Source organism: Octopus bimaculoides, chromosome 7 (genome assembly GCF_046866305.1).
Source record: "Octopus bimaculoides isolate indiv1 chromosome 7, ASM4686630v1, whole genome shotgun sequence".
Taxonomy (NCBI): domain Eukaryota; kingdom Metazoa; phylum Mollusca; class Cephalopoda; order Octopoda; family Octopodidae; genus Octopus; species Octopus bimaculoides.
This window is the reverse complement of record NC_142934.1, coordinates 16,301,801-16,329,082: the sequence shown is the minus strand read 5'-3', so window position 1 is coordinate 16,329,082 and position 27,282 is coordinate 16,301,801. Positions and strand designations below refer to the sequence as shown.

Below are 27,282 nucleotides of genomic sequence, written 5' to 3'. Positions count from 1 at the left end.
GGCTTTGCAACAGCATAGTCTCAGGTTCAGTTTTACTGTACAACACCTTCAACAAGCATCATCTAATATAGCCCTGAGAGTCAATAACAGAGTTCTGAATGGAACTGGAAGAAGAAAATTCTATGGAAGCACACTGAGTGTGTGTATGTAAACACACACACGCACTAGAGACATCACTCAGCTGAAAATTAGAATTATCTCCCCTCCTCCATCACCCTGAAATCCCCACAATGCATCTGGCTTTTTTTTTTTATTCTTTAATGGGGAAAAGAATGGAGGAGGCCTGTTAAGGGTTTCAATGTAAATGACATAACTGCATAAAACAATTCATTCATGAACAACAGTTTTATTGGATTACATAAATAGACCTTATGCATGCACACACATTCACATGTATATAAAATGTGCGTGTGTGTGTATTGTGTATGTGTGAACAAATATAAATATACACAGATACATAAATACATACCTATACACACACACAAATACATAAGTCTTCCACAGCCCAGTTTTTGTCTACAAAATTCCATTCACAAGTTATTGGATAACTCTTGGCTGCAGTAGATACTTATAAAGTGCCGTGCATTGGAACTCAATCTAAAATAGTGATCATAAAGCAAACAGGTGCCTCAAACCCATGTCCTACACCTGTGAGCCAGATGGTAATCCCAACAGCATACCAACTGAGCCACTCTGCATTTATTCCCACACAGACACACTACAGCCCATCCTGACACATTAGAAGCACTAGTATATAGTGAAGTGGAGGGGGTGGTCCATCCCAGGCGGCACTTTTATGGGGGCAGCACCACTTCTGGATCTGCTGTAGGAAATATGCATTTTTGGGGAGAGGCCAAGGGGCATAAAACTGAAGGTCAGCCGCAGGAGGTACACACTCTAGCTACACTAGTGATTAGAGGAAACTACTTACAAGTTCTTTAGTCTGTACCCGGGTGGAATCTTCCAGATAGATGTGGAGTATCTCACAAGCGTTCCTCATATCTGCTGACAGCTCAAATCTAAAGATAGAGATAGAAAAAGAAATACAAAGACACTACAGAATTGGTTTTGAAATTATAAACATTCTAGTGTGTGTGTGTGTGTGTGTGTGTGTGTGTGTGTGTGTGTGTGTGTGTGTGTGTGTGTGTGTAGTTGATGATTAACTCAGTTGCTGTTCATTTAGTTGCTTCTACAGTTCGAAGCCATGTGCATTCAATCAAGCACCACTGAGGTGACGAATGAGAAGTGGTTGTAGTAGGTTGGTCATATATATGAATAGTTCTCAACCAGCATGCATATGGAGGCCCAGGGTCCATATAAGATCTTTGGGGGTCCAGACAAGCAAAATAGTAAACTGAGGGTCAACAGTAGCACATCAAGGGTCTATGAAAAAATTTTTGTTTTAGTCGTATTCATTGCAAGAAACAGCTGTTTTACATAGCTTTAACATATGTCTGGCCACCGAAACGTGTCCTCTCAGAGAGTGCTATATTGCAAGTAAACATGAGAAAACAAAATAAGAATTTGGAAAGAAGTCTCTATAAAACTAGGTTTTAAACCTTGAATGGCTATAGGGGTCCACCAGAATAAAATAGTAATCAAAGGGGTTCATTGATAAAAAAACTAGCTGAGAACCACTGTTACATATCATGAAACTCTGAACAGCAATAGGGTGGATCATCAACTATCCAAATAAACACAAAATCTACATCATTTTAAGTACAATTTGAGCAAAAATATTGATACATACATATATTAATATTGCATTATAAAGTAATACAGATCCATTTCAGCTGATTTAGTCAATTAGTCTCACATACGAGTTAGAAAGGTAACCTAAGACACCACTCATCAAGGGAATTCATATGGAAAATATGGCAAATTCCCTTCTGATATAGTTGGCATACCAGCACCTCTGATGAGTGCCATCTTAGGTTGCCCATAAGTCATGAAAAAAACTGATTGGTAAAAATCACCTGAAATAAATTTATAATACTGTTGTATAAATAGTGATATAACCACTTTATTGATAAATATACAAGTTTTTTCCTTTTTTTTTTTCTGACAGATGGATTCTTGATTCCTAGACAACTCTCTTTCTCTTTCTCTCTCTCTCTCTCTCTCTCTCTCTCTGTATATATATATATATATATATATATATATATATATATATATATGAATTTTACATATAGATGTATGCAAGTGTGTGTATATATACACATAGAGATGTATGCATATGCGTGTTGCGTATGTATAATACAAATATATATATATATATATTTATATATATATATATGCATACACATATAGATGTATGTATGTGTTGTGTGAGCATATATATATATATATATATATATATATATACGTATGTATGTATGAATTATATATATAGATGTATGTGAGTGTCTGTGTATACACATATAGATGTATGCATATGCGTGGTGTGTATGCATGTATTATATATATATATATATATATATACATACATTAGATATATTCAGGTGTTGTGTGTGTTTATTTATATATATATATATATGTATATATATATATATATATATATATATATACACACACATACATAAAGACTCACTCATACACACACATGATTAAAAATGTGTGTGAAGTAGAATAGCAATGACCTGATTGTTTACATCAAAATACTTTGACACAGAATATTAATATATATATATATATATATATATATATATATATATATATATATATATATATATTTATTATTACAAAATAATAATAATAATGTAAGTTATTCTACGAGGATTTTTAATGTCAACCTTGGTACAGTTTTACTCATTCACTGATTCCAGTTAGTGGTGGGTGGCAGGAACATTTTTCACATTTTACATTGTTGATGGAAATGAGGAAGGGCGACATGAGGTCCCAATTAGCCAGGGGCTGGGAAGTGGTAAAGCAGGAGATGGTAAAAAGATTTGGAGCGGAGGGGGTGGGGGTGTTAAGGTGGGATGGCCATTTTCAGGTTGGTAGAAAGGTCCTTGAGAACATATTTGATGATTTAATATGTGAATATCTTTGATTATAGATCATGATTAGGGGTCAACCTTATCTCTCTCTTTACTTGTTTCAGTCAATTGACTGCGGCCATGCTGGGGCACCGCCTTTAGTCGAGCAAATTGACCCCAGGGCTTATTCTTTGTAAGCTTAGTGCTTATTCTATCGGTTTCTTTTTGCCGAACCGCTAAGTTACAAGAACATAAACACACCAGCATCAGTTGTCAAGTGAAGTTGGGGGGGACAAGCACAGACACACAAACATATACACACACATACATATACACACACATACATATACACACATATACGACGGGCTTCTTTCAGTTTCCGTCTACCAAATCCACTCACAAGGCTTTGGTCGGCCCGAGGCTATAGTAGAAGACACTTGCCCAAGGTGCCACGCAGTGGGACTGAACCCGGAACCATGTGGTTGGGAAACAAGCTACTTACCACACAGCCACTCCTGCGTCTATATATATATATATATATATATATATATATATATATAATCATCAATTTCTAACATCCATTGTCCATGCTGGCATGGGTCGGACTGTTTGACCAGGGCTGGCAAGCTGGGGAGCTGCACCAGACCCCAGTCCGATTTAGTAGGGTTTCTACGGCTGGATGTCCTTCCTAACAGCAACCACTTTATAGTATGTTGGGTGCTTTCATGTGGCACTGCATGGTTGCTTTCATGTGGAGCTGCACAGGCATCTTTTACATGGTGTCACACAAGTGCCTCTACTTGGCACCATACGGGTACTTTTACACAGTACCGCCACAAGTACTCCATACCACCAGAAGGATCAGTCTTAACACTTCTGCTGCAGAGTACAAACCTTCTTGAATACAGCAAGGTGCTAGATATATATATATATATTTCCTTTGTATATACACATATATACACCTTAGTCAGGAGGGAAGGCAGGGTTCATAACTCTTTTTAAGGGGTTTCAAGGCTGGTGGGGGAGAAGAGAGAGACAGATGCATTCTCAAACTTGTTTGTAGCTCATAGTTCAAGGCCTGTCCATATAAGCATTCAACTTCTTGCCTTGAGGGTGCTCAGAGTAGGAGTAGGAAATGTAGCAGAAGTTGGCACAATGTGGTAGGGTAGAGCTGTTCCCATGAGAGTTATTGTAGCGCAACAAAAGACAGTGAGGGGGGGGGACAGTGTCAGGGAAGCAGATATGCAGAATCAAGAGAATTTTAATGTTTTGTGTCTGGTGTGGAATAGCTGGTTCCAGGGATGAGAATTATAGAACAAGGGCTGAAAGAACAATAGGAGACTGGGATGGGATCAGGGTGGGGCTGAATTAGGAAGAGGAAATAGTAGCAGGAAGAGTGGAGGAAGGGAAGGAACCAGTGTTGTACGGTAGTTTGAAATATATTTCTTTAGTAGTCACAATTATACTTTAAATTATGGTTGATTACGCTGTTCTGATTGAGTAAATGGGAGAGAGAGAGAGAGAGAGAGAGAGAGAGAGAGAAAGAGAGAGAAAGAAAGAGAGAGTGTGTGTGTGTGTCTGTGTCTGTGTGTGTGTGTGTGTAAATGTCACCATGTCTGTGTGTATGTATGCTTATGCACTTGTATATGTATGCATGTAAGTAAACAAGTGTGTGTGTGTGTGCATGAAAGTGTGTGTACATGTGAGTGTGTGTATATGCATGAGTAATTTGGGTATATGTGTAAATGTCAACGTGTCTGTACGTTTATATAACCTATCACACATACATGATGAAACACACACCTACCCTTACCCCTACGAGTAAATGCATATAGGTATTTGAGCAAGTAAACGTGTGTGTATGAGTGTGTGTGTGTGTGTGTGTGTGTGTGTATGCAATTTGGGTATGTGTGTAAATGTCAACATTGCGCCTGTATATTTATGCATTTGTGTGTGTATCTAATTTGACCATGTGCGTAACTGACAGTGCATGTGCATAAGAGCAGATACTTGTGTATGTGTACATACATGCAGATGTATGCTTACCTGAATAAGCATGTTTTTTTATGCGTGTGCATGTGTGTAAGTAATTGAGTATGTGTGTGTGTGTGTGTGTGCATGAGTCAGTGTATTTGTGTGCATGTATGAGTCAATGTGTTTTCATAGGTGGGTAAGTGTGTGTGTGTGTGTGTGTGTGTGTTTCATCATGTAGTTTATATATTATGTGTATGCACACTTGAGTATTTGCAAGTACATGTGTACTTGTACATGACTGCATATGTGTGTGTGCATACTTATATATGCATGCATGATTGGATATGTAGTGATGTGCGTGTGAATATGTGGGGCATGTTTGTCATTATTAAATGAATGAGATGAGTGAAATCAAAAAGGAGGGACAGAGAGAAAGCGAGAGAGAGAAAGAAAGAGAGAAAAAGAGAAAGAAAGAGAGAGAAAGAGAAAGAAAGAGAGAGAAAGAGAGATAAAAAGAGAAAGAAAGAGAGAGAAAGAGAGAAAAAGAGAAAGAAAGAGAGAAAGAAAGAGGGAGAAAGAAAGAGAAAGAAAGAAAGAGAGAAAGAAAGAAAGAAAGAGAGGGAGAAAGAAAGAGAGAGAGAAAGAAAGAAAGAAAGAAAAAGAGCGAGGGAAAGAAAGAGAGCGAGGGAAAGAAAGAGAGAGAGAAAGAAATAAAAGAAAGAAAGAGACAGGAGAGATGAAAGAACAAGTAGAAAAACAAAGAATAAAACTTTAGAATACAAAAGAGGATAGAAAAGCAGAACAGAGTAATTTTTTGAAAAAGTCCAAGATGTAAAGTGAAATACAGAAAGTGGGGAGGGGGAGGGGGGAGAAAGAGAGAATGAGAGAGGAAGTAGGAATAACAAAACAGAGAGATATACAGAGAGGACGTGGAAGAAAGAGAGAAATATATATATATATGTGATGAAAATTTAATAAAATTCATTTTCCATCTCTTTCTAGACATTTATTACGTCTCCCAACTGAACAGACGATAAAAAAAGGTACAGATTGTGACTCACAAGTGGAAAAGGTTGCAATAACCTCAACATTTTAACAAAAGTCAGAGGGTGAAAACGAAAGCCTTAAACTAGACAAATTACAGTGAAATATATATATATATATATATATATATATATATATATATATATATATATATTTTCAGAAATTGATACAAAAGCTAAAACTGTATTCACCAAGGATTTCATTAACAAAAAAAAAGAAAAGAGGAAAAATTAATTAACAAATGTGATTTATTATATACAAACACCCAAAATGCACCAAGTTCTGTATTATTCTCTGTGTGGCATTTGTATTTTGGATTCAAAAGACTGAATACGAAACTGAAGTAGCTAACTCTGTTCTGTATCTCTAATAATGTTGACTTTTTTTTTTTTCGGTTGGTTTTAATGTAATCATAGCAATTTTGTTTTCTATTACGTATAATGATATGGTACAGGCATGGTTGTGTGGTTGAGGAGTTTGCTTCCTAACCATGTGGTCTTGGGTTCAGTCCTGCTGCACACTATCTTGGGCAAGTATCTTCTACTATAATGCCAGGCTCTGGCAAAGCCTGGTGAGTGGATTTGGTAGACAGAAACTGAAAGGCGGCGAGCTGGCAGAAACGTTAACACACCGGGCGAAATGCTTAGCAGTATTTCGTCTGCCGCTACGTTCTGAGTTCAAATTCCGCCGAGGTCGACTTTGCCTATCATCCATTCGGGGTCGATAAATTAAGTACCAGTTATGCACTGGGGTCGATATAATCAACTTAATCCGTCTGTCTGTCCTTGTTTGTCCCCTCTGTGTGTAGCCCCTTGTGGGCAGTAAAGAAATGAGAAACTAAAAGAAGCACGTTGTGTGTGTGTATATATATATGTGTGTGCACGTGTGTGTGTGTATATATATATATATATATATATATATATATATATACACACATGATAGATCGCTAGCCACTAAACCTTTTTTATTTTCTCTCCCTGTTTATTTCTGTCAAAGAGCATAGGCTCGAAACGTAAAAGACTTTCTCACTTCCCAGGCATTAATCTAACACATCTGTTTGTTGTTTATATACCCGTCTTCATCTTTTGCTTTTGATTTTGTAAATTCTCACTGTGTATTTATGTGTATACAAACACATATATAAATATATGTATGTATGTATATGTGTGTGTTACTATCTCCTTGTCTTGACATCACATGGTTGTTGCAAGCGAGTGCCACCGACATGCAAGCGCTGTCCATTTTCAATCTTCCATGTAATCATGTCCAGTCATGGGGAAATATTACTAGGAAACAGGTGAGGGTTGATAACAGGAAGGGCATTTGGCCATAGATAAATCCACCTCAACAAATTCCATCCGACCCATACAGACATGGAAAAGTGGATGTGAAAATAATGATGACAACTAGTTACAGAATAATTATCTTCGTTGTTGAATAGCCTAAATGCTTGTATCAACTTTTATCATGTAAATGCAGAGAGCCAAGAAAAAGTAAATATGCAGATGTCATCGAAACCCACAGAAGTAGGGTGATTACAGGTGTACTAAACAGGGCTTGATTCCAGGTTCATGGTGAAAATCAGGCTCCCATGATCCTTCCCAGGGCCTTCGACAATGGTGGAAAAGTAGAAGGAAGATATCTTCAAACCTGACACAAATGCTTGCAACAGAGTGGACTTATACTGAAGGTACCCAAGGTTCAGATGGCCGTGTTAAATCTGGGCAATGGGATTAAGTCAAGGACCTTAGTAGGCCTTGGCAGGATTTGAACTCAAAATGCAAAGAACCAGGAAAAATAATGCAAGGTGTCCATCTGACATTCTGTTGATTCTAACAATTAACCATCTTTTTTTTTAAACAGTAGAGTTTGAGGGTGATTTGGCTACCATTTTTAACAAGTTGAGCTGTCATGAAGATGTCTCTCATTAGCCTGCTACCAAGCTGTCGGAATAGGTACGAAACATATCTGAGACAGATTCCTACAATACATTCTTCTCTACCCAGGAAGATTTAAAACCTACATTAAGATCTGATAAATATATCAACCATAGAAGAATGAGTAGTAAAGCCGACCTCGGTGGGATTAGAACTTTAAACAATGGGAGCTGGAATAATAACACAAACCATTTTGTCCAATGCTCCAGTGTGAACTCTAGCTTATAATCAGCTTTCACCACATCATTCAATACAACTAGCATGAATTGAGGCATGTGGAAATTGATGTACTGCCCAAATTACACAATAAAACACCTGCAGTAGATCTGAACTCAAAACCTGTTGGTTAACAGTCTCAAACAATACCCACAATATCAATCAGATCCGCAATTTTAACAACATCCAGATGTCAGAAACCCTTAACACAGGTTTCATATTTTAAGTCTTCCTGGGCAGAGAAGAATCTACTGCAGGTAACTGTACCAGAAATACTTTGTACTTATTCACACAGCCAGGTAGCAAGCTAATGAGGGAGTGTCTACGCGACTGCTGAATCTGGTAGAAATAGCAGCCAAATCACTTTAACCCTTTAGCATTCAGATTACTCTGTTAAATATAATACTTATTTATTCACATTGTTTTGAATTAATTATGCATTATCTTGTAGCTATGAAATTTCAATGATGTGACTGTTTATTTTTAGAATGACATTATAGGGTAGGTGTGAGAGACCAAATCTAGCCAGTTTGAATATAAAACAGGTAAAATATTTGGGCTGGATATGGCCGGTTTAAATGCTAAAGGGTTAAAAAGGACACACAGGACAGTGTAGAGATTGTCACAACTAGAAAACTTTTGTTTAAAAATCTGCTCGATCACTGTTAACCTAGCGCTACACAACTAACAGCAACGTCCTCCAAATAATTTTAAAATAACCTGAAATAATACCAACACTGCCACGAGTGTGTATATAAAATTTATATACCCTAATCTGAGAAAACAAACCTCAACCACTGCCGTACATAATAAATAACCTAGTTTGAGATAATTTCACAACCACAGGAGGTGTACATAATAAATTATCTCGTATATAGAATAACAACTTCTTTATCGATGATGTATATAATGAAACCACCTGGTCTATAGAATTATAAATTTCTCAGCCACTGTTGTATATATAAAGAAAAGCCTACCTAGATCAGTATAGAATAACAACTTCTTTATCAATGATGTATATCACAAACCATGTAGTCTATAGAATTAGAAACTTCTTTATTACTGCTCAATGTTCTTTTATTCTTGTACTTGTTTCAGTCATTAGACTGCGGCCATGCTGGGGCAATGTCTTGGATCTTTCGTCAACTGAATCAACCCCCAGTACTTATGTTTTTTTATAAGTATTTATTCTATCAGTCTCTTTAGCCAAACCACAAATTTATAAGAATGCGAACACACCAGGTACCAGTTGTCAAGCACTGGTGGGAGGATAGACACAGATATATATATATATATATATATATATATATAAATATATATATATATACGATGGGCCGTTTTCAGTTTCCGTCTACCAAATCCACTCACAAGGCTTTGATCGGCCCAAGGCTATCGTAGAAGACACTTGCCCAAGATACCATGCAATGGAACTGAACCTGGAGCCATGTGGTTGAAAAGCAAGCTTCTTACCATACAGCCACATCTTATATATATATATATAATGCCCAGTCTGGGAATCAAACCCACAATCTCGCAATCGTGAGTGCAATACCTTAACCGCTAAGCCATGTCTTCAGAATAACTACTACTCTACCATTGATTTTTATCTTTTAATTGTTCCTGTCATTGGACTATGGCCATTAAAGTATTTAGGTGAATAAATCAATGCTTATGAGAAGAGCTGGCATAGGAAGTTTGCAGAAAATGGTGACCAAGCAGTAGATATGGTTTATTGACTGACCATGTGCTTCAATTACCACAGGAGAGAGATGCTACCATCATGATGAGTGGACACCAGAAGTAAGATGAAAATCAAATGGAAGACCAATAAAGACGATGGGAGTTGGTCTGAGTGGAGCTAAGAGGAAGCAAATAAACAGGATATTTGGAGAAGGCTCATTGCCCATTGTGCTGACAGCACTGAAGGATATAAGAGCTAAGAGAACCTCATCTGCAATGATCACATGAATGTATAATAAACACCTCACCTATACAGAATGACAATTTCACCATCATTCAATGTACCTGTGGAATGACATGTTCTATGGAATAGCTTCTTTACTAATGGTTGTTATATTACACTGCCCAATACAGAATGATTACAGGTGTATATAATAAACTACCTGATCTATAGAATTATATACTTATCTATTACAGGTGTATATTATAATTTGTAACTTTGTGAATTTCATTAAATCAAATCTGCCAACATATTCAAACAGCTCCTTCACACAATAAACACTGAATTATTTTGTGAATAGGTGAATAAGATATTCAATGACCTGAAGACAAAGTTTACCGAGAGTTCATAGAAATTTCAGTTGAAAAATGGGGTTAATCAATACATTTGTGGAGAGAGGTGGTGACAAAACAGAGAATTTATCCAAAATAAAATCTAATTTCAAAATAGTGTCACAGAGGAGGCAAGAGATGAAAATTAAGATGGACCCCTTAAATTAAGGGGTCCAGAAACCCAAACAAAAATCAGCCCAAATAATGAGAGCCTTAAATGAGGTTTCCACAAATAGGTGCAGTCATTGCAGTATGGCAGCTGGTGTGGATCAATGGTCCTGATTGCCATGCCAACAAAGAATAAAATCTTGGTAGAGATTCCTATACTTGAAAGGTTTAAGAATAAAAAGCCAGACTAATATAGAATGATGGCATCTCTACTTATGTTTGTTGTTATTGTTTAGTCCTAAGGCAACTCTGAGCAAGGAAATTTAAGATTAAATGCATTCAAACTGTTTCAAAATGCATTCAAAATAAAAGCCATACTAATATGGAATGACAGTACCTCTACTTATGCTAGTTGTTATTTGTGGAGGCACAATGGCCCAGTGGTTAGGGCAGTGGACTAGTGGTCATAGGATCGCGGTTTCGATTCCCAGACAGAGTGTTGTGATTGTTTATTGAACAAAAACGCCTAAAGCTCCATGAGGCTCTGGCAGGGGTTGGTGGTGAACCCTGCTGTACTCTTTCACCACAACTTTCTCTCGCTCTTACTTCCTGCTTCTGTTCTGCCTGTAATTCAAAGGGCCAGCCTTGTCACGATGAATATCCCCGAGAACTACGTTCAGGGTACACGTGTCTGTGGAGTGCTCAGCCACTTGCATGTTAATTTCATGAGCAGGCTGTTCCGTTGATCGGATCAACAGGAACCCTCATCGTCGTAACCGATGGAGTGCCACAAATTGTTTAGCCCTAAGGCAACTCTGAGCGAGGAAATTTAAGATTAAATGCATTCAAACTGTTACCATTGTCTTTTTATGAGTAGCTACAGCTCCTTTGTTTAACGTAAACCTCCCTCTTTTTTAAGCTAGTAAATGTTATATGAGGGCAATTATGCTGCACTTTTTAGCAGATCAAGCAACAATATTGAGGCTCCCTCATTATTCTATTGTCATTTGTTTGTTTGTTTTATGTGGTGTGCAATATAATTGCACATGGCCTCACTGTAACACAGTAATTAACAGCAACAGGAAGTGCATCCGCTTATCTGAAATCTTTGCACACCCATCCATTTCGTCCACCCAAATCTCATGCATCTGTGTGCACATAGAGAGATGTAGTACAGAAGATCCAGCCAAGATACACAGTAAGGTGATGCTTCAATCAGACCCTAAAACAGTCATGATGAAAACCATCATGCAGCACAGAGTAATAACCTGCATTGCAAAATATCACAGTCTAGTGAACTTTAGAAATTTTGTTAAGCTTGTATGCCAGATTTTGGGTGGTGGGGTGACACAAAAATCTTGACATTTCAGGCTAAGTTTTTTGTCACAGTTTCCACCATTAACTTGGCTCAGATTCAAGGTCTTTTACATTCTAACCTAAACTTGAATATGATTTTTCTTTCAGTATATGCAATTCTAGCAGACTTCTGCAATATCAGTGAATATTTTATTCACTAATTCCTTCTCGAGTCATATAGAATCATAGGGCTGGTTTTCTAATTTTTGTGACACATATATTTTCTCCTGGGTGGGTCGCCAGTCTGTCACAGGAATACTCATTTTTGCCAGCTGAGCAGACTGCAGCAACACAAAATGAAGTGTTTTTCTCAAGAACACATTGCCTGGTCCTGCAATCAAAACCAATCTTATGATCATGAGCCGAACACTTTAACCATTAAGCCATGCACCTCCACTAATGCTTTATTCTATTTCCTCTGCATATACATCAATGCATGAATTGTACGAATTTCCTTTAAGCAGGTGACTATCAGGTGCACAGCACTGAATAGTTTCTAGAAAGGTGAAATAGGTCAGTCTTTCTCATAAATCACTAGAGCAAGGATGTTTTCTTGTTCTGATATACATACTGTTTTTAACACAACAAATCTACAAAGAAACTTTTATCTCCAATAATTCCACTGTTTCATGCCTTTTAATGATGTGCGTACATTTAGTATGATATGCAGATGGTGATTTTAGTTTAAAGCTATTTTAATTGTGTACACCAAGTTTTTTTCTACAGCTTGGCAAACTTCCACAATACCAGTGAATGTTTTTATTCACCATTTTCTATATTTTGAAGCACAAATTTCATTTAACCTTTAAGCATTCAGATTGCTTTATCAAATGCAATGCTTAGTTATTCACATTGCTTTGAATAAACTATGTACTATTTTGTAGCTTTGAGATTTCGATGGTGTGACTGTTTATTTTTTTAAATGACATTGTAGGGTAGATGTGAGAGGCCAGATATGGCCAGTTTAAATGCTAAAGGATTTAGCAGGTGACAATTGAGTGCATGGCATAGACAAGCCTCAACAAAGGTGAAACAATCTACCATTCTTATGAATTACTGCAGTGACAATGCGCTTTTCACTCAAGTATGACATATTTCAACATAACAAATTTATGGAAAGATTTGATTTCAAAAAACTTTCCCATCATTATGCCTTCTAACAGCATGTATATATTTAGTATCTCCTCTTTTACCCGTTTTAGTCATTAGACTACAGCCATGCTGGGGCACATGCAGGTGGTAATTATGTTTTTGTCATAAAAATGTTTCTCCGATAATGACTATAATGACAGTAACACTGAATAACTTTATTAGAGCAGAGGATTAATTGCTCTAGTGCTGGTGGGACAATAAAGTATATCCAGTATATTCTATAAAGCGTTGGATGACAGGTAGGATATCCAGCTGTAGTACTGGATTTTCCAGTGAATAAGTCGCTATTTTTTACCTGGGAAATTAAGTGTACGGCTTATAGAAAGATGCGCCTAATGTGTCATCTTTCAAGGTAGTAAGTAGGATTGTGATTTGTGAGAATTCAGCTACCATTTCTAGCAAATCACACAAATGTTAATGGTGGCAGTGACAGTAATGATGGGAGTGGTTATGATGGGTGGTGGTGGTGGTGGTGGTAGTGGCAGCAGTGGTGCCACTACATTACAATCATGATAGCATTGGTTATGATGATGATTACGATGATCAGTGGTGGTGGCGGTGATGACGGTTACAACTATAGTGGTATTGTATTTTTTATGTTGTTGGTAGTGGTCATGGTGATGACATTGGTGATGGTCATGGTAATGTAAAAGATAACGGCAGTAATAATGGGTGATGGTAGTAGTGGCAGTACAGTAAAATTGATTACCATTATTATGTTGATGGTTATGATATTATGCTGATAGTATGTTAATATTTGGGAAAGGTGCTTTTGTTTAACTTTTGTTGTATTTTTGTTGTATTTTTGTTTTGTCTGGGTTTTTTTTTTTTGTTTTTTTGTTTTTTTTCTTGACCAATTAATCCATTTGTGCTTAGATTGATTCAGTGGCCATTGATTGGCTGTTGAAGAAAATCAATTGTAAGAATACATAGCAGCTGTGAAGAATAAATCAGGAGCAAATAATAATAATAATAATAATAGTTTCTAAAATAAAATAAAATAATAATGTTTACATTATCACAATAACAATTGTTTCTCAAAATACTGATAATAAATACAATAATAAAAACAAGAACAATGATGATAATAATAATTATGATAATAAGCCCCACAAGCAAAGAGAAATCACAAAATATCAGCAATGTGTTAAAACTTTTAAAAAAAGAAAAGTAGCAAGAAAAAAAAAATTAAATAAAACTCCACTGACCATTGGTGTTAGTGCAAAACGTGAAGGAAATATCAGAGAAATATGTAATTTAATTAAAGTGATGGCAAGAGAATGAGCTGAAGTGTGGAGGGTAGAGGCTATGAGGGGGTAGGTACTTGAATATTGAAGAATGGGAAAGGCTGGGGTGGGGACAGTGAGGTGCATGTGTAGGGGAATGCAGACCTGGAGTAGAAGGGCATAAAGGATGGGAATTGAAATTCTGAATGAAGTGGAATGGAATGGTCTGGAATGGGGCTGGAGTAAAGATGTGCACACAGATTGTGCACAAACACACACAAATAAATAAATAATTAAATAAATAAGTACAAACATACATACACAGATGGATCCCAGACAGGCATATATACACACATATATATATATATATATATATATATATATATATATATACACACACACACACACACACACACACACACACACACACGCAGATATGCATAAATACACACATACACACACATACATACAGACTTGTATGAACACATGCAGATATGTATGAATACATACATACATACCGAGACTTGTAAAACAGACATGCAGATGTGCATGAATACACGCACTCACACAAATTGTGAATACCATAACAGCATATATGGAAACACATAAACAACGTATATACATATATACATGCATACATACACCTAGACTCATTAACACACATGCAGATATGTACAAATACACACACACATTCTTCTATGAGTCAAACACCATCATATATACATCCACAACACAGACATATACATCAGTAATGCACAAATATACACCTACAATATAAACACACATGCATTTATAACACATTAAATATATATGCACACACACACACACACACATCTTTAATACAGACACATAAATATACATACACACACACATCGATAACACACATGCAATACATATACAATGACATCCATAACACACACAAATGCATGATCTCACACACACACACACACACACACACACACACACACACACACACACACACACACACACACACACACACACACACACACCCCTATATTCTGGAAGAAGAGGGAGTGTGTAAGAGAGATAGAAAGGAGACAAAGAGGGAGAGTGAAGAAAAGAAAAAGACAAAGAAAAAGAGGGGGGAAAGGGGAGGAGTAAAGGAAAACAGAGAATGAAAGAGAGAGCAAGAAGAGTGAAAGAGAAACAAAAGACAATACTGAAAATGTGTTTGTGAGAGAGAGGAAGAAAGACAGACTAACAGATAAGAAAGAACCAGAGGGAGAAAAGGATATAGACAAGAGTGGGGGCTGGGAAGGATAGCGAAAGTGACAAAGAGAAAGAAGGAAAGAAAGAAAGAGAAAACAATAACATCATAGTTTGATGTATTGTAACTTTGGCAAAGCATTGTCCCTTCCCCTTGGGTCTTGCTGACTACATCTCATGCAGGTCACTGAAAACAAGCCAACAAAGGAATCTTCTACACAACCAGTCAGCCTGTTAGATATGTCAGCCAAATCACATCTCACATCACACCTTAGGATCTAAAAAACAAAAAACAAATGAGGTAAGGGGTATATATTGGTTAATGTGCCACCACAAGGTTCGATCTTTGTTGCAGTAAGGTAGCTTATGTGCATCGATGAACCCAGAGAGCTGCACCAATGTAGTGCAAGATCTTGGCAGGGCCTCCCACATCAAGACAGGTCAATGGATAGAGGCCAGACAAATTTGAACCAGCTCATTCCAAAGGTAAAAATGTGTTTTCATAGGGCCAACAGCCCTACCTACTAAAAAGCAAAGTCACAGAAGCATCGATGACAATCCAAAACCCACAAGATCCAGGAAACAAGCACAGACATTCAGGACAAACTGATGAAATATGCCTTAGACAGATAAAGGGTTAATCAGCCATTACATTTTGTCATTCTTTCTCAACACACCACATTTTGCTCTGCATCACATTTTCTTAACATTTTTTCCACACACCACATCATTTTATCACCTTTTTCCACAAACTATAGGGGGCAGAGTTTATATTTTTCCACACACTATATTATCTTATCATATTTTCTACACACCACATTTCATCACCTTTTCCCATACACCATTCCTTTTGTTACCCTTTTTCCACACACCACATCATTTTATCACATTCTCCCATGCTCCACAGTATCTTATATTTTACCACACAATATATTTTCTTATCACATTTTCCACACACCACATCATTTCGTCACCTTTTCCCATACACCATTCCTTTTGTTACCCTTTTTCCACACACCACATCATTTTATCACATTCTCCCATGCTCCACAGTATCTTATATTTTACCACACAATATATTTTCTTATCACATTTTCCACACACCACATCATTTCGTCACCTTTTCCCATACACCATTCCTTTTGTTACCCTTTTTCCACACACCACATCATTTTATCACATTCTCCCATGCTCCACAGTATCTTATATTTTACCACACAATATATTTTCTTATCACATTTTCCACACACCACATCATTTCGTCACCTTTTCCCATACACCATTCCTTTTGTTACCCTTTTTCCACACACCACATCATTTTATCACATTCTCCCATGCTCCACAGTATCTTATATTTTACCACACAATATATTTTCTTATCACATTTTCCACACACCACATCATTTCGTCACCTTTTCCCATACACCATTCCTTTTGTTACCCTTTTTCCACACACCACATCATTTCGTCACCTTTTCCCATACACCATTCCTTTTGTTACCCTTTTTCCACACACCACATCATTTTATCACATTCTCCCATGCTCCACAGTATCTTATATTTTACCACACAACATTATCTTATCACATTTTCCACACACCACATCATTTTATCACACTCTCCCATGCTCCACAGTATTTTATATTTTACCACACAATATATTTTCTTATCACATTTTTCTCACACCACATCATTTCGTCACCTTTTCCCAAACACCACATCATTTTAATTTTATCATCATCTACCACACACCATACCAAGTTGTTACTTTTCTCACAAACCACATCCTTTCATGTTTTTCCACATGCCACATTACTTTGCCAAATTTCTCTTCATACCTTATTTTGTCACATTTCTCAACACATCTCATTTTATCTCATCCACCAAGTCCATTCCGATTACATCTCATCATCTCATGCCTAATCCATTTCCATTGCAACAGAAACATCACATTTCATCTCACATGACCTAATTCATTCCATGAACTATCTCACCACATCTCACATAACCTTTTATTTCATCTTTCCTATATAAAAACAAAAATACATTCACCACAAAATACTTCTATCTCTTCAATACATCAAACGTTCACCTCAAATTCTGTCACTTCCAAATTGTGATTTAAACCCTCCATTTTCCTCTCAATCCATTCCAACCTCCATCTTGTGAACCCAATTAAATTCTTTATATTTTACATTACATTTTTTTCTTGTCATTTCTCAATCTCTTTCTTTCCCCTCCTCATTTTTTTTTTGTTACATTTTTTTTCTTATTTATTACTTACGTCTCACGAATGTTCTGATCGAACATCTTCGCGCCAGGCACACCACGGGCAATTGCCTCATCATCTTTACAGCTATAAATAATGTTTCCCTGCCTCCCATCATATGAACCCTCCTCAAAGCTGCTGCTGCTGCTACTGCTGCTGCTTCCACTCAAAGAGCCAGACTCTTCCAAGTCTATGCTGTCCGAACTGGATTCTTCAGAACTACTACTTGAATCGTATCTGAAAACAAAGAGAGAACTAGAAACAGAAAAACGGGGGGCAGCTGACCATAAGAGTATAGGGGACGAACACAATACCAAGGAGTAACATGCGGAAGGGGCACACAAAATTGAAAAATATAGAACAAAAAAAAAAAGGAAACCCAGAACAAAAAAAAAAGGAAACCCAGAACAAAAAAAAACCCACGTTTGTTTGCCATATTTGTTCTTTTGTATTTGTTTATTTTTTATTTTTTAGTCTTATTTTGTTTTTTATAAGTTAGTCAGAGGAAATAGGACATGGAGATCATATCTTATGTAGTATATCCAAGACGGTCAAGACTGTGGCAGTAAATGACCAGCCCGAATATCTTTTTGAGTTAATAACTACAGGGGAAAATACAAGCAGGGAAGATGTCATAATTGAATCTCTGTGTGTGTATGTGTGTGCATGTAATGTATGAACAGGTGTGTGTGTGTGTGTGTGTGTGTGTGTGTGTGTGTGTGTGTGTGTGTGTGTGTGTGTACACATTTTAAACTGTTGTAGGACCTCCATCTAAGCACATCACATAGCGGTTAAAGTGTTACACTCAATTGTAAGATTGTGATCTCAATTCCATGACCAGGCAGTACATTGTGATCTTGAGCAAAAATACTTCATTTCACGTTGCTCCAATCTACTCAGCTGTAAATGAATGTTAGCAACAGCCAGGAAGTTAATTCTGCAATAGACCTGGCATCTCGTTCAGAGGGAGTATTGTAATCTCAGTCAGTTACACACATTCATGATTGTAAGATCATGGTTTTCAATTCCCAGACGAAGCAGTGCATCATGTTCTTGAGCAAAACACTATTTCACATTGCTCCTGCTCACTCAGCCATAAATCAGCTCCAGTATTAGCTGGGAAATTAATACTATGACAGACCAATGCCATCTTGAGGCATAAGCAGACTGGGCAGTTACTTCGGGGCCTCACAGGTCCAGGAGCCCAATTCTAATCTATGTATATTGTGACTTACTATCAATAGATATGTACTATAGGGCCCAATGCACTTATTTCCCTGGGGGCCTCAAAGGTCTAGGAGCCTAATTCTAATCTATGTATACTATAACACTATCAACAAATATATACTATAGGGTTCCCAGGCATTAATTTGCCCAAAGGCCTCAGGAGCCTAGGGCTCCCATTTTAATCTATGTATGTTGTTGTTTACTGTTAATAAATATATACTATAGGGCCCAGTGCATTGATTTGCCCAGAAACCTTGCAGGTCTAGGAGCCCAATTGAGATTTATGTATATTGTGTCCAGCTGACAGTAAATAAATACAACAGGCCCCAGCACATAGATTTGTCCAGGGGCCTATCATGCTGTTAAGAGGGCCTTGCAACAGACTGGCATCTCATTCATGGGAATGAAGGCTGTAACAGCAGTCAGTTATACATCAAGGAAACAAAGTTAAGTTCTAGTTTTATGGGTCCTAGAGAGGCTCAAGGATTTCCATTGATACATGCGCATCTGTACATGGATGTGCAGGTCAAAGCAACATTTTTTTGTAATGAAGACCCCAGCACATTGATATGCCCAGGAGGAATCAAACTTCTTAACCACATCCATGTCTGTACCCATTGGTGTTGGATAAATTTAAGTTTAAAACCATTTTAATTTGGTGAAGCAAGGGAGTTTGTCCATTCCAATTTTAAATCCACACTATCTACCCCACAAGGGAAGGTGGCCTTCTCCTGTGAGAAACACTACCCTACAACAAACCCGTTGTTATTGTTTCGCCCCCTAAACATCCCTCATCAAGCACGCCTATTATCAAAAGTGTCCCAGCTGTTATTATACCCATCTTTTTGTATATCAAGGAATGCCAATGTCCAGTGAAAATCTTTATTTTAGATGGTAACATCTGATTTCAGAAGAATTTGGCTGTTATTTCCAGTCAGTCAAGCTAGAGGCTTTTCTACTAATTTGTAGCAAATGAAGCTGTAATTCTAGTTGTTGAGAGCCATCAGGTGGGGTGGGAGGTTTCAAATGATCAGACCTGTGATCACAAGCATTCCAGATATGACCATTCCATCTTTTACTTTGGCATAGCACATCTAAAACTACAACAATCTAAATGCATCCATCCCTTTTCAAGACAGTGGGGATGTAATTCGAGAGAGAATTCATTGCTATTTTTAACAAGTCGAGCAAGTATTTTAGCAGCTCCTTTGCCAGCTCGACAAACCTGAGGAGTTCAATTTGCTAATGTATGAAACCTTCACCGTTTGCAGAAGTAGTTACTATTGCACTACTACTACTACTACTACTACTACCACCACTATTGAAATCCTATACTACTACTACTACTACTACTACTACTACTGATTTCAACAGTTTCTCTTATCAGGAAACAAGAGTTACTTCTTGGTTGTGATTTCATGATTTTCTTTTTTTTTTTTATTATGTTTTGTTTTGCTTTTGTTTCCCTTCCTCGATATAAAATAAAATATGGACCTGTCATCTGAAGGAATCCTGAAAACGCAGGCAACAATTAATTAATAATATAGCTGTATATTCTTTCTTCACATGCTGCTGCTGCTACTGCTGTTGTTGTTACCGCCAAGATCTCTTAGCAAAATTGCCAAGACAACTAAATTTGAAATAAGCCATGCTAGAAATTCTTGAAATAAGAAATATTCGGTTTTTGTTGTTGTTGTTTTTTGTTTTCTTGTTTTATGTTTATATTATTTTGTGTTGTTTTCTTTAATTAGCTATTTCAAAATTAAACAAATATCTTTATATTAATTAGTTATTGCAAAAGGGACAAACAAATTTTTTAATTCTTTGATTTTTTTTTTTTTTTAATTTTTTTTAATAGCATGCCAATAAAGAGATAAAAAGGGTTGGAGGTGGAGTTGAACTATAGAAAGGGTAAGGAAAAGGTGAAAAGGGAAAAGGGGTTTGTAAAGACAGTTAGAGAGAAAGAAGAGTAGTGGGTGGTGTAGATGAAAATATTAAGGTCTTTCTGCACAAAACATGCACCTATGAGCAATGAAATAAAAACAAAAGGAACAGAGACAAAGACAGGTGTTTTAGGGTACATGCTGTTAAATAATGGAGAGAGAGAGAGAGAGAAGAAGAGAGAGAGAGAAGAAGAGAGAGAGAGAGAGAAGAGAGAGAGAGAGAGAGAGAAGAAGAGAGAGAGAGAAGAGAGAGAGAGAGAAGAAGAGAGAGAGAGAAGAAGAGAGAGATAGAAGAAGAGAGAGAGAGAAGAAGAGAGAGATAGAAGAAGAGAGAGAGAGAAGAAGAGAGAGAGGAAGAGACAGAATAAGTGTAAGAAATGAGAAATACATGCACATGCATACATATGCACATACATACACACAAATATATTCACACATACATTTATGTACATAAATATACACAAATACACTCACACGTACACATGTACATACACATAAATACACTCACACGTACACATGTATATACATACACACAAATATACTCACATACACATATGTACATAAATACACAAATATACTCAACACACATATATACATATACACAAATATACACAACACACATATATACATATACACAAATATACACAACATATATGTACATACATACAAATATACTCAACATACATATATGTACATACATAAACACAAGTATACACAACACATGTACATACACAAATATACTCAACACACGTACATACACAAATATACTCAACACACATATGTGTATATATATATCACACACATATATACTGACACACACACAGATGTACATATAAATATATATACACACACACACACACACACACAAATATACTCACACATATGTACATACATACACAAATATACTCATACACACACACACACACATATATATATATAGAAATATATACAAATACATGCTCTCTCACACACACACACACACAGATGGATGGAGTAATAGATAAAAGCATTAAACCTGTAAAAGAAAAAGAGAGAAACGACAGAGAAATGCCCAATTGCTTATGAAAACATCAACTAAATGAACGTAGGTTTATGAGGAGTAGGATGAGGCGGGGGGGGGGGGGGGGGGTAATTGGATTTGTAGAAAGTGATGTTCAGTTTGAGAAATTACCCTCGAGAAAAGTATCGCTATAGAAACCAACAGAGAAATTCTTATAATGCAACCAACAAAGCAACAGGAATTCTTAAATATCGATTCTTAACTTTGGAACAAGGCTGGAAATTTTGAAGCAAGCGTGTTGGGGAGAAAACAGGGGGAAACAACCAGTTAGATGGACACCAGTATTTCGTTGGTACTTTATTTTAACAACCTTAGAAGATTGAAAGACAAAGTCAACCGTAGCAGGATTTGAAAGATTTGTAACTAAGGAAGCAGAAAATATTTTGTCGGTCACTCTATTGATTCTGCAAGTCTATGGCTCAATCCTTCTAAATAGTAATAATAATAATAACCCTTTCTACTAAAGGCACAAACTTAAAATTTTAGGGGAGGGGATTATGTTAAAAAGAGGTTTCAAATTTTGGCACAAAGCCAGTAATTTCAGTAGGAGTGGGGGCGGGGCAGTCGATTACATTAACCTCAGAGCTCAACTGATGCTTATTTCATAGGTCCAAACAGATTGAAAGACAAAACTGACCTCATCAGTAATTGAACTCAAAAGGTAAAGAAATGCTACTGAGTATTTTGCCAGATATGCTAAAGATTTGCAGTCTCCTGCACCTTCATAATGATAATAATAATCTTTCCTACTATAGGCACAAGGCCAGAAATTTGAGGGGTATGTCAACTACGTTGACCCTAGAGCACAGTAACAATTCTACTAGCTCACCACTTTAATAATAATAATAATAATAATAATAATAAAAGATGGACTACAGCAACTATTCTGTAGTGAATGTGTGCGTGCACATGTGGATGTGCGTGTGTATATCTATATATGTCTGTGTTTATATATATATATATATATATATATATATATATATAAATATATAGATCAGTAAATAGTGGGGTTGTGTTAACCGCACGTGGAGAAATAATAGGAAAATGAAGAATAAGGCAGAATGCTAAACTGGAAGCATATTTTAATAAAGATTTCTAACCGGTTTTCATTGCATAGCAAATTTTCAAGAAGAGGGAGAATGAAAATGTTTTTTACAAAGAAGTACAAAATGAAGTAAATAATATATAAAAAAATAAATATACCAATACATTATATTGTCTTTGAGCTTTTGAAGTTCAATGGTAGTTCATGTAGATAATGGTTGGAAAAATAAGGATGCAGGAGAATTGAGAGTTGTGTTAGGTTTAAAAAAAAGGAGTTAAAAGTTTGTGTTAAGCAGGAAGTATGGTGTCAAAACAGGAAGTGTGTGTAAGGGGAGACAAATGTTTTTAGTTGGAGTTATGAACTCTTTTTAAAGAAACAAAAACCCTAAATTCCTTCTTCCCTTTCTATCAATGTAAAGATAGAATCTCCACAGAAGAAAGAATCAACAAGGAGAATCTTTTCATAGAGAAATTCCAACCATTTCTTAACACACATACCCCTCAGTGACCTTATTTCTCTAGGAACAGACAAACTTCCTGTTTAAAAAGAGTTCATAACTCCAACTAAAAACATTTGTCTCCCCTTACACACACTTCCTGTTTTGACACCACACTTCCTGCTTAACACAAACTTTTAACCCTTTTTTTAAACCTAACACAACTCTCAATTCTCATGCATCCTTCTTTTTCCAACCATTATATACATGAATTACCATTGAACTTCAAAAGCTCAAAGACAATATAATGTATTGGTATATTTATTTTTTTATATATATTATTTTTTTTATATATTATTTTCTTCATTTTGTACTTCTTTGTAAAAAAAACATTTTCATTCTCCTTGAAAATTTGCTTTGCAATGAAAGCCGGTTAGAAATCTTTATTAAGATATGCTTCCAGTTTAGCATTCTGCCTTATTCTTCATTTTCCTATAAAAATATATATAAATATATATATATATATATATATATATATATATATATATATATATATATATATATATTTATGTATGAAGTAATCTTTACAATTTCCTTTCAGCCACCACCTAATGATAAAAAGAAATTAAATATTTGTTGTTGTTGTTTTTGTTGCTCTTGTATTTCAACCCAACTCACTCCTGTATTAAGCAAATCTATGACCACCAGTGATCCAGCCTGCAACACCCTTTCTTTCTACGCAATAGATTAAAAATGAACTCCATGTACGTGTCTTCTTCCATTCTTTTGCTTATTTCAGTCATTTGACTGCAACCATGCTGGAGCACCACCTTCAAGGGTTTTAGTTGAAGAAATAGACCCCAGGACTTATTCTTTGCAAGCCTAGTACTTATTCTATTGGTTTCTTATGACAACCCACTAAGTCACCGGGACATAAACACACCAGCATTGGTTATCAAGCAATGGCAGTGGGGACAAACAGATACATATGTGTGTGTGTGTGTGTGTGTGTGTGTATGTGTGGTAAGTAGCTTGCTTACCAACGACATGGTTCCGGGTTCAGTCCCACTGCGTGGCACCTGGAGCAAGTGTTTTCTACTATAACCTCAGGCCAACCAAAGCCTTGTGAGTGGATTTGGTAGACGGAAACTGAAAGAAGCCTATCATATATATATGCATATGTGTGTGTGTGTGTGTGTTTGTCCCCCCCCACCCAACATTGCTTGGCATGCGATGCTGGTGTGTGTACATCCCTGTAACTCAGCAGTTCGGCAAAAAGTTACCAATAGAATAAGTACTAGGCTTACAAAGAATAAGTCCTGGGGTCGATATGCTCGACTAAAAGGTGGTGCTCCAGTCAAATGACTGAAACAAGTAAAAGAATATATACATGTATATATCTCCATACACACACACACACACACACACACAAACAAACAAGCTTCTTTCAGTTTCCGTCTACCAAATCCACTCTCAAGGCTTTGGTCAGCCCGAAGCTATAGAAGACACTTGCCCAAGGTGCCACACAGCGGGACTGAACCTGGAGCCATGTGGTTGGGAAGCAAGCTTCTTACTACACAGCCACAACTCTTGTGATTTATAAGAAATTTGGTTAATAATTTCAGCAGATCAAGTAATATCATGTCATTGGCCTAAACAGACAAATTCAACAGTTTGGAATCATGGAGGTTAGGGCAGTGTTTGTGTGGGGGAAGAGGTCAAAAGAATTACTCAATTACAAAAATGAAAGATTCGTATCTAAAGAATAAATATGATTGAAAGAATCATATTACACAGCAAGTCACCTTTTGACGGTCCATCCACTGTACTAGGAAGCCAGGTACATCAGAAATGAATGAAAGACAAAGCTACACACTGGGAAAGAAATAAGCAAAGACAAACAGTAACCTGATTAGGAGTGAACCAACACAAGTGTCAAAGATGTGATGGTGGTGGTGGTTGACATTTGGCCTCAGATCTGCCTTCATTAAGCAGACCGATGATCAAAGACATTCCGACCATGATCATCCTGTCTTTTTTTTTCTTTTCATTTTTTAATGTGCACTTTTATTGTGCACGCCTCAAAACATTAAACAGCATATCCATTTTCTAAGGTAGTAAAGTATGGCTGCTATTTCTAGCAAACTGCCCAACAATATAAAGGTTCCCTTACTGGCTCCTCTTTACTGCTGGTAGACGGGATGGCAGCGACGGTGGAAGTGTACAGGTAGTAGTAATGAGAGTGGTAGCTATGGTAGTAGTGATGTTGGTAGTATTGGTGGTTGCAGTGACAAGATGGTGAGCCAGAGGTAGTAGTAGTAGTAGTGGTGGTGGTAGCTATAGTGGTATGGTAGTGATACTGATGATGGCAGTGATGGGAGAGGTGCACTGGTGCTCATCATGGTGGTAGTGAGCAAATGTGTATTGGTTGTAGTTGTGGTGGTAATGGTGATGAAAGTATCAGTGGTATCTCTAGTGGTGGTGGTGGTGGTGGTGGTGGTGGTGGTGGTGGTGGTGGTGGTGAGGTAGAGGTTTACTGGTTCTGGCTGTAGTGATAATGATTGTGATGTCTTGTAGGTAGATGTGCTCAGAGATTATGGTGGTGTTGTGGTCAAGATGGTGGTGTTGTGGTCAAGATGATTGTAGAAGTGGTGTGTGGTGGTGGTTGTGGTGGTGGTGGTGTTATGCTGGTCAAGACAGCTGAGATGGTCAAAATGGAAGTAGAGAGGGTGACAGATGGTGGTGATGGTGATAGCAGACGTAATGGTGTTGTGGTCATGGCAGAGGTCAAGATGGTAGTAGAGATGGTGATAGATGAAGTGGTGGTGGTGGTGGTGGATTTAATGGTGATGGTGGTGGTCAAGATCGTAGTAGAGATGGTGACAGATGTAGAGATGAAGGTGGTGGCAGATTTAATGGTGTGGTGGTGCTTAGTATGTAGTGATTGTAGTGATGGTGATGGAGGCAGGTAGATGTGGTGATATGTACAGGTGGTAGAGGTGATGGAGGGGGAGAGATTTTTTGGATTTTTTTTTTGTTTTTCTTTTACTTAGATTCTCTTTAAAAAACATTTCTTATCCAATTCATTTTGTCACTCACATACATACACACACACCCGAAACATTCCTGCAAATATACATAGAGACATATACACAGTTACACACACACACACACACACACACACACACACACACACACACACGCGCGCAAGCTACAATAAGACTGAGAAAATAAAATAAGAAAGCAAAATGAAAAAGAATTACAAATTACAAAATAAGCACGAGAGAAAGACAAAAAGTGAGACAGACAGAGTAAGGAAGAGAGAAAGAGAGAAAGAGAGAGAGAGAGAAAGCAAAAAAGAGAGAAAGAGGGAAAAGGGAGAGAAAGAAAAAGACAAACTAATACTTAATGAAAGATAGAGGAAATTGGCCAAAAATGGCATTAAAAACAAATATGTGTATATATATATATATACACACACACACACACACACACACACACACACACACACACACACACACACACACACACACACACACACACACACACACACACACACTATATCATAAAATCCACTCCTCACCTATTATTACATATGTTTATTTATTTCAGCAGGAAGGGAAGGTGGATGTAGGCGGGTTCTCTCAGGTGTAGTGTGCACCTATTTTGCGTGTGTGGGTGTGTAAAAATATTTACCTTCATGCGTGTGCTTTTGTGCCCACAAGCATCTGTGTATGCATTTGTGCACATGGAGAGGTGTGTGTGTGTGTGTGTGTGTGTGTGCATGAAAAT

At 37.0% G+C, this 27,282-nt stretch overlaps 1 protein-coding gene across 4 annotated transcripts in view; it reads right to left on the bottom strand.

The window, feature by feature from the left end:
* Positions 1 to 27,282, bottom strand: part of LOC106873381 (uncharacterized) — a 158,460-nt gene that overhangs the window by 11,750 nt on the left and 119,428 nt on the right. For 3 of the 4 annotated variants that reach the window (XM_089354874.1, XM_014920722.3, XM_052969290.2), the window contains 2 exons: positions 17,795 to 18,016; positions 932 to 1,019 (listed from right to left, as the gene is read on the bottom strand). In XM_089354874.1, the coding sequence (XP_089211000.1) occupies positions 932 to 1,019; positions 17,795 to 18,016 (310 nt within the window). The remainder of the gene's footprint in view (positions 1 to 931; positions 1,020 to 17,794; positions 18,017 to 27,282) is intronic. The other variant, XM_014920723.3, reaches the window with a different exon arrangement.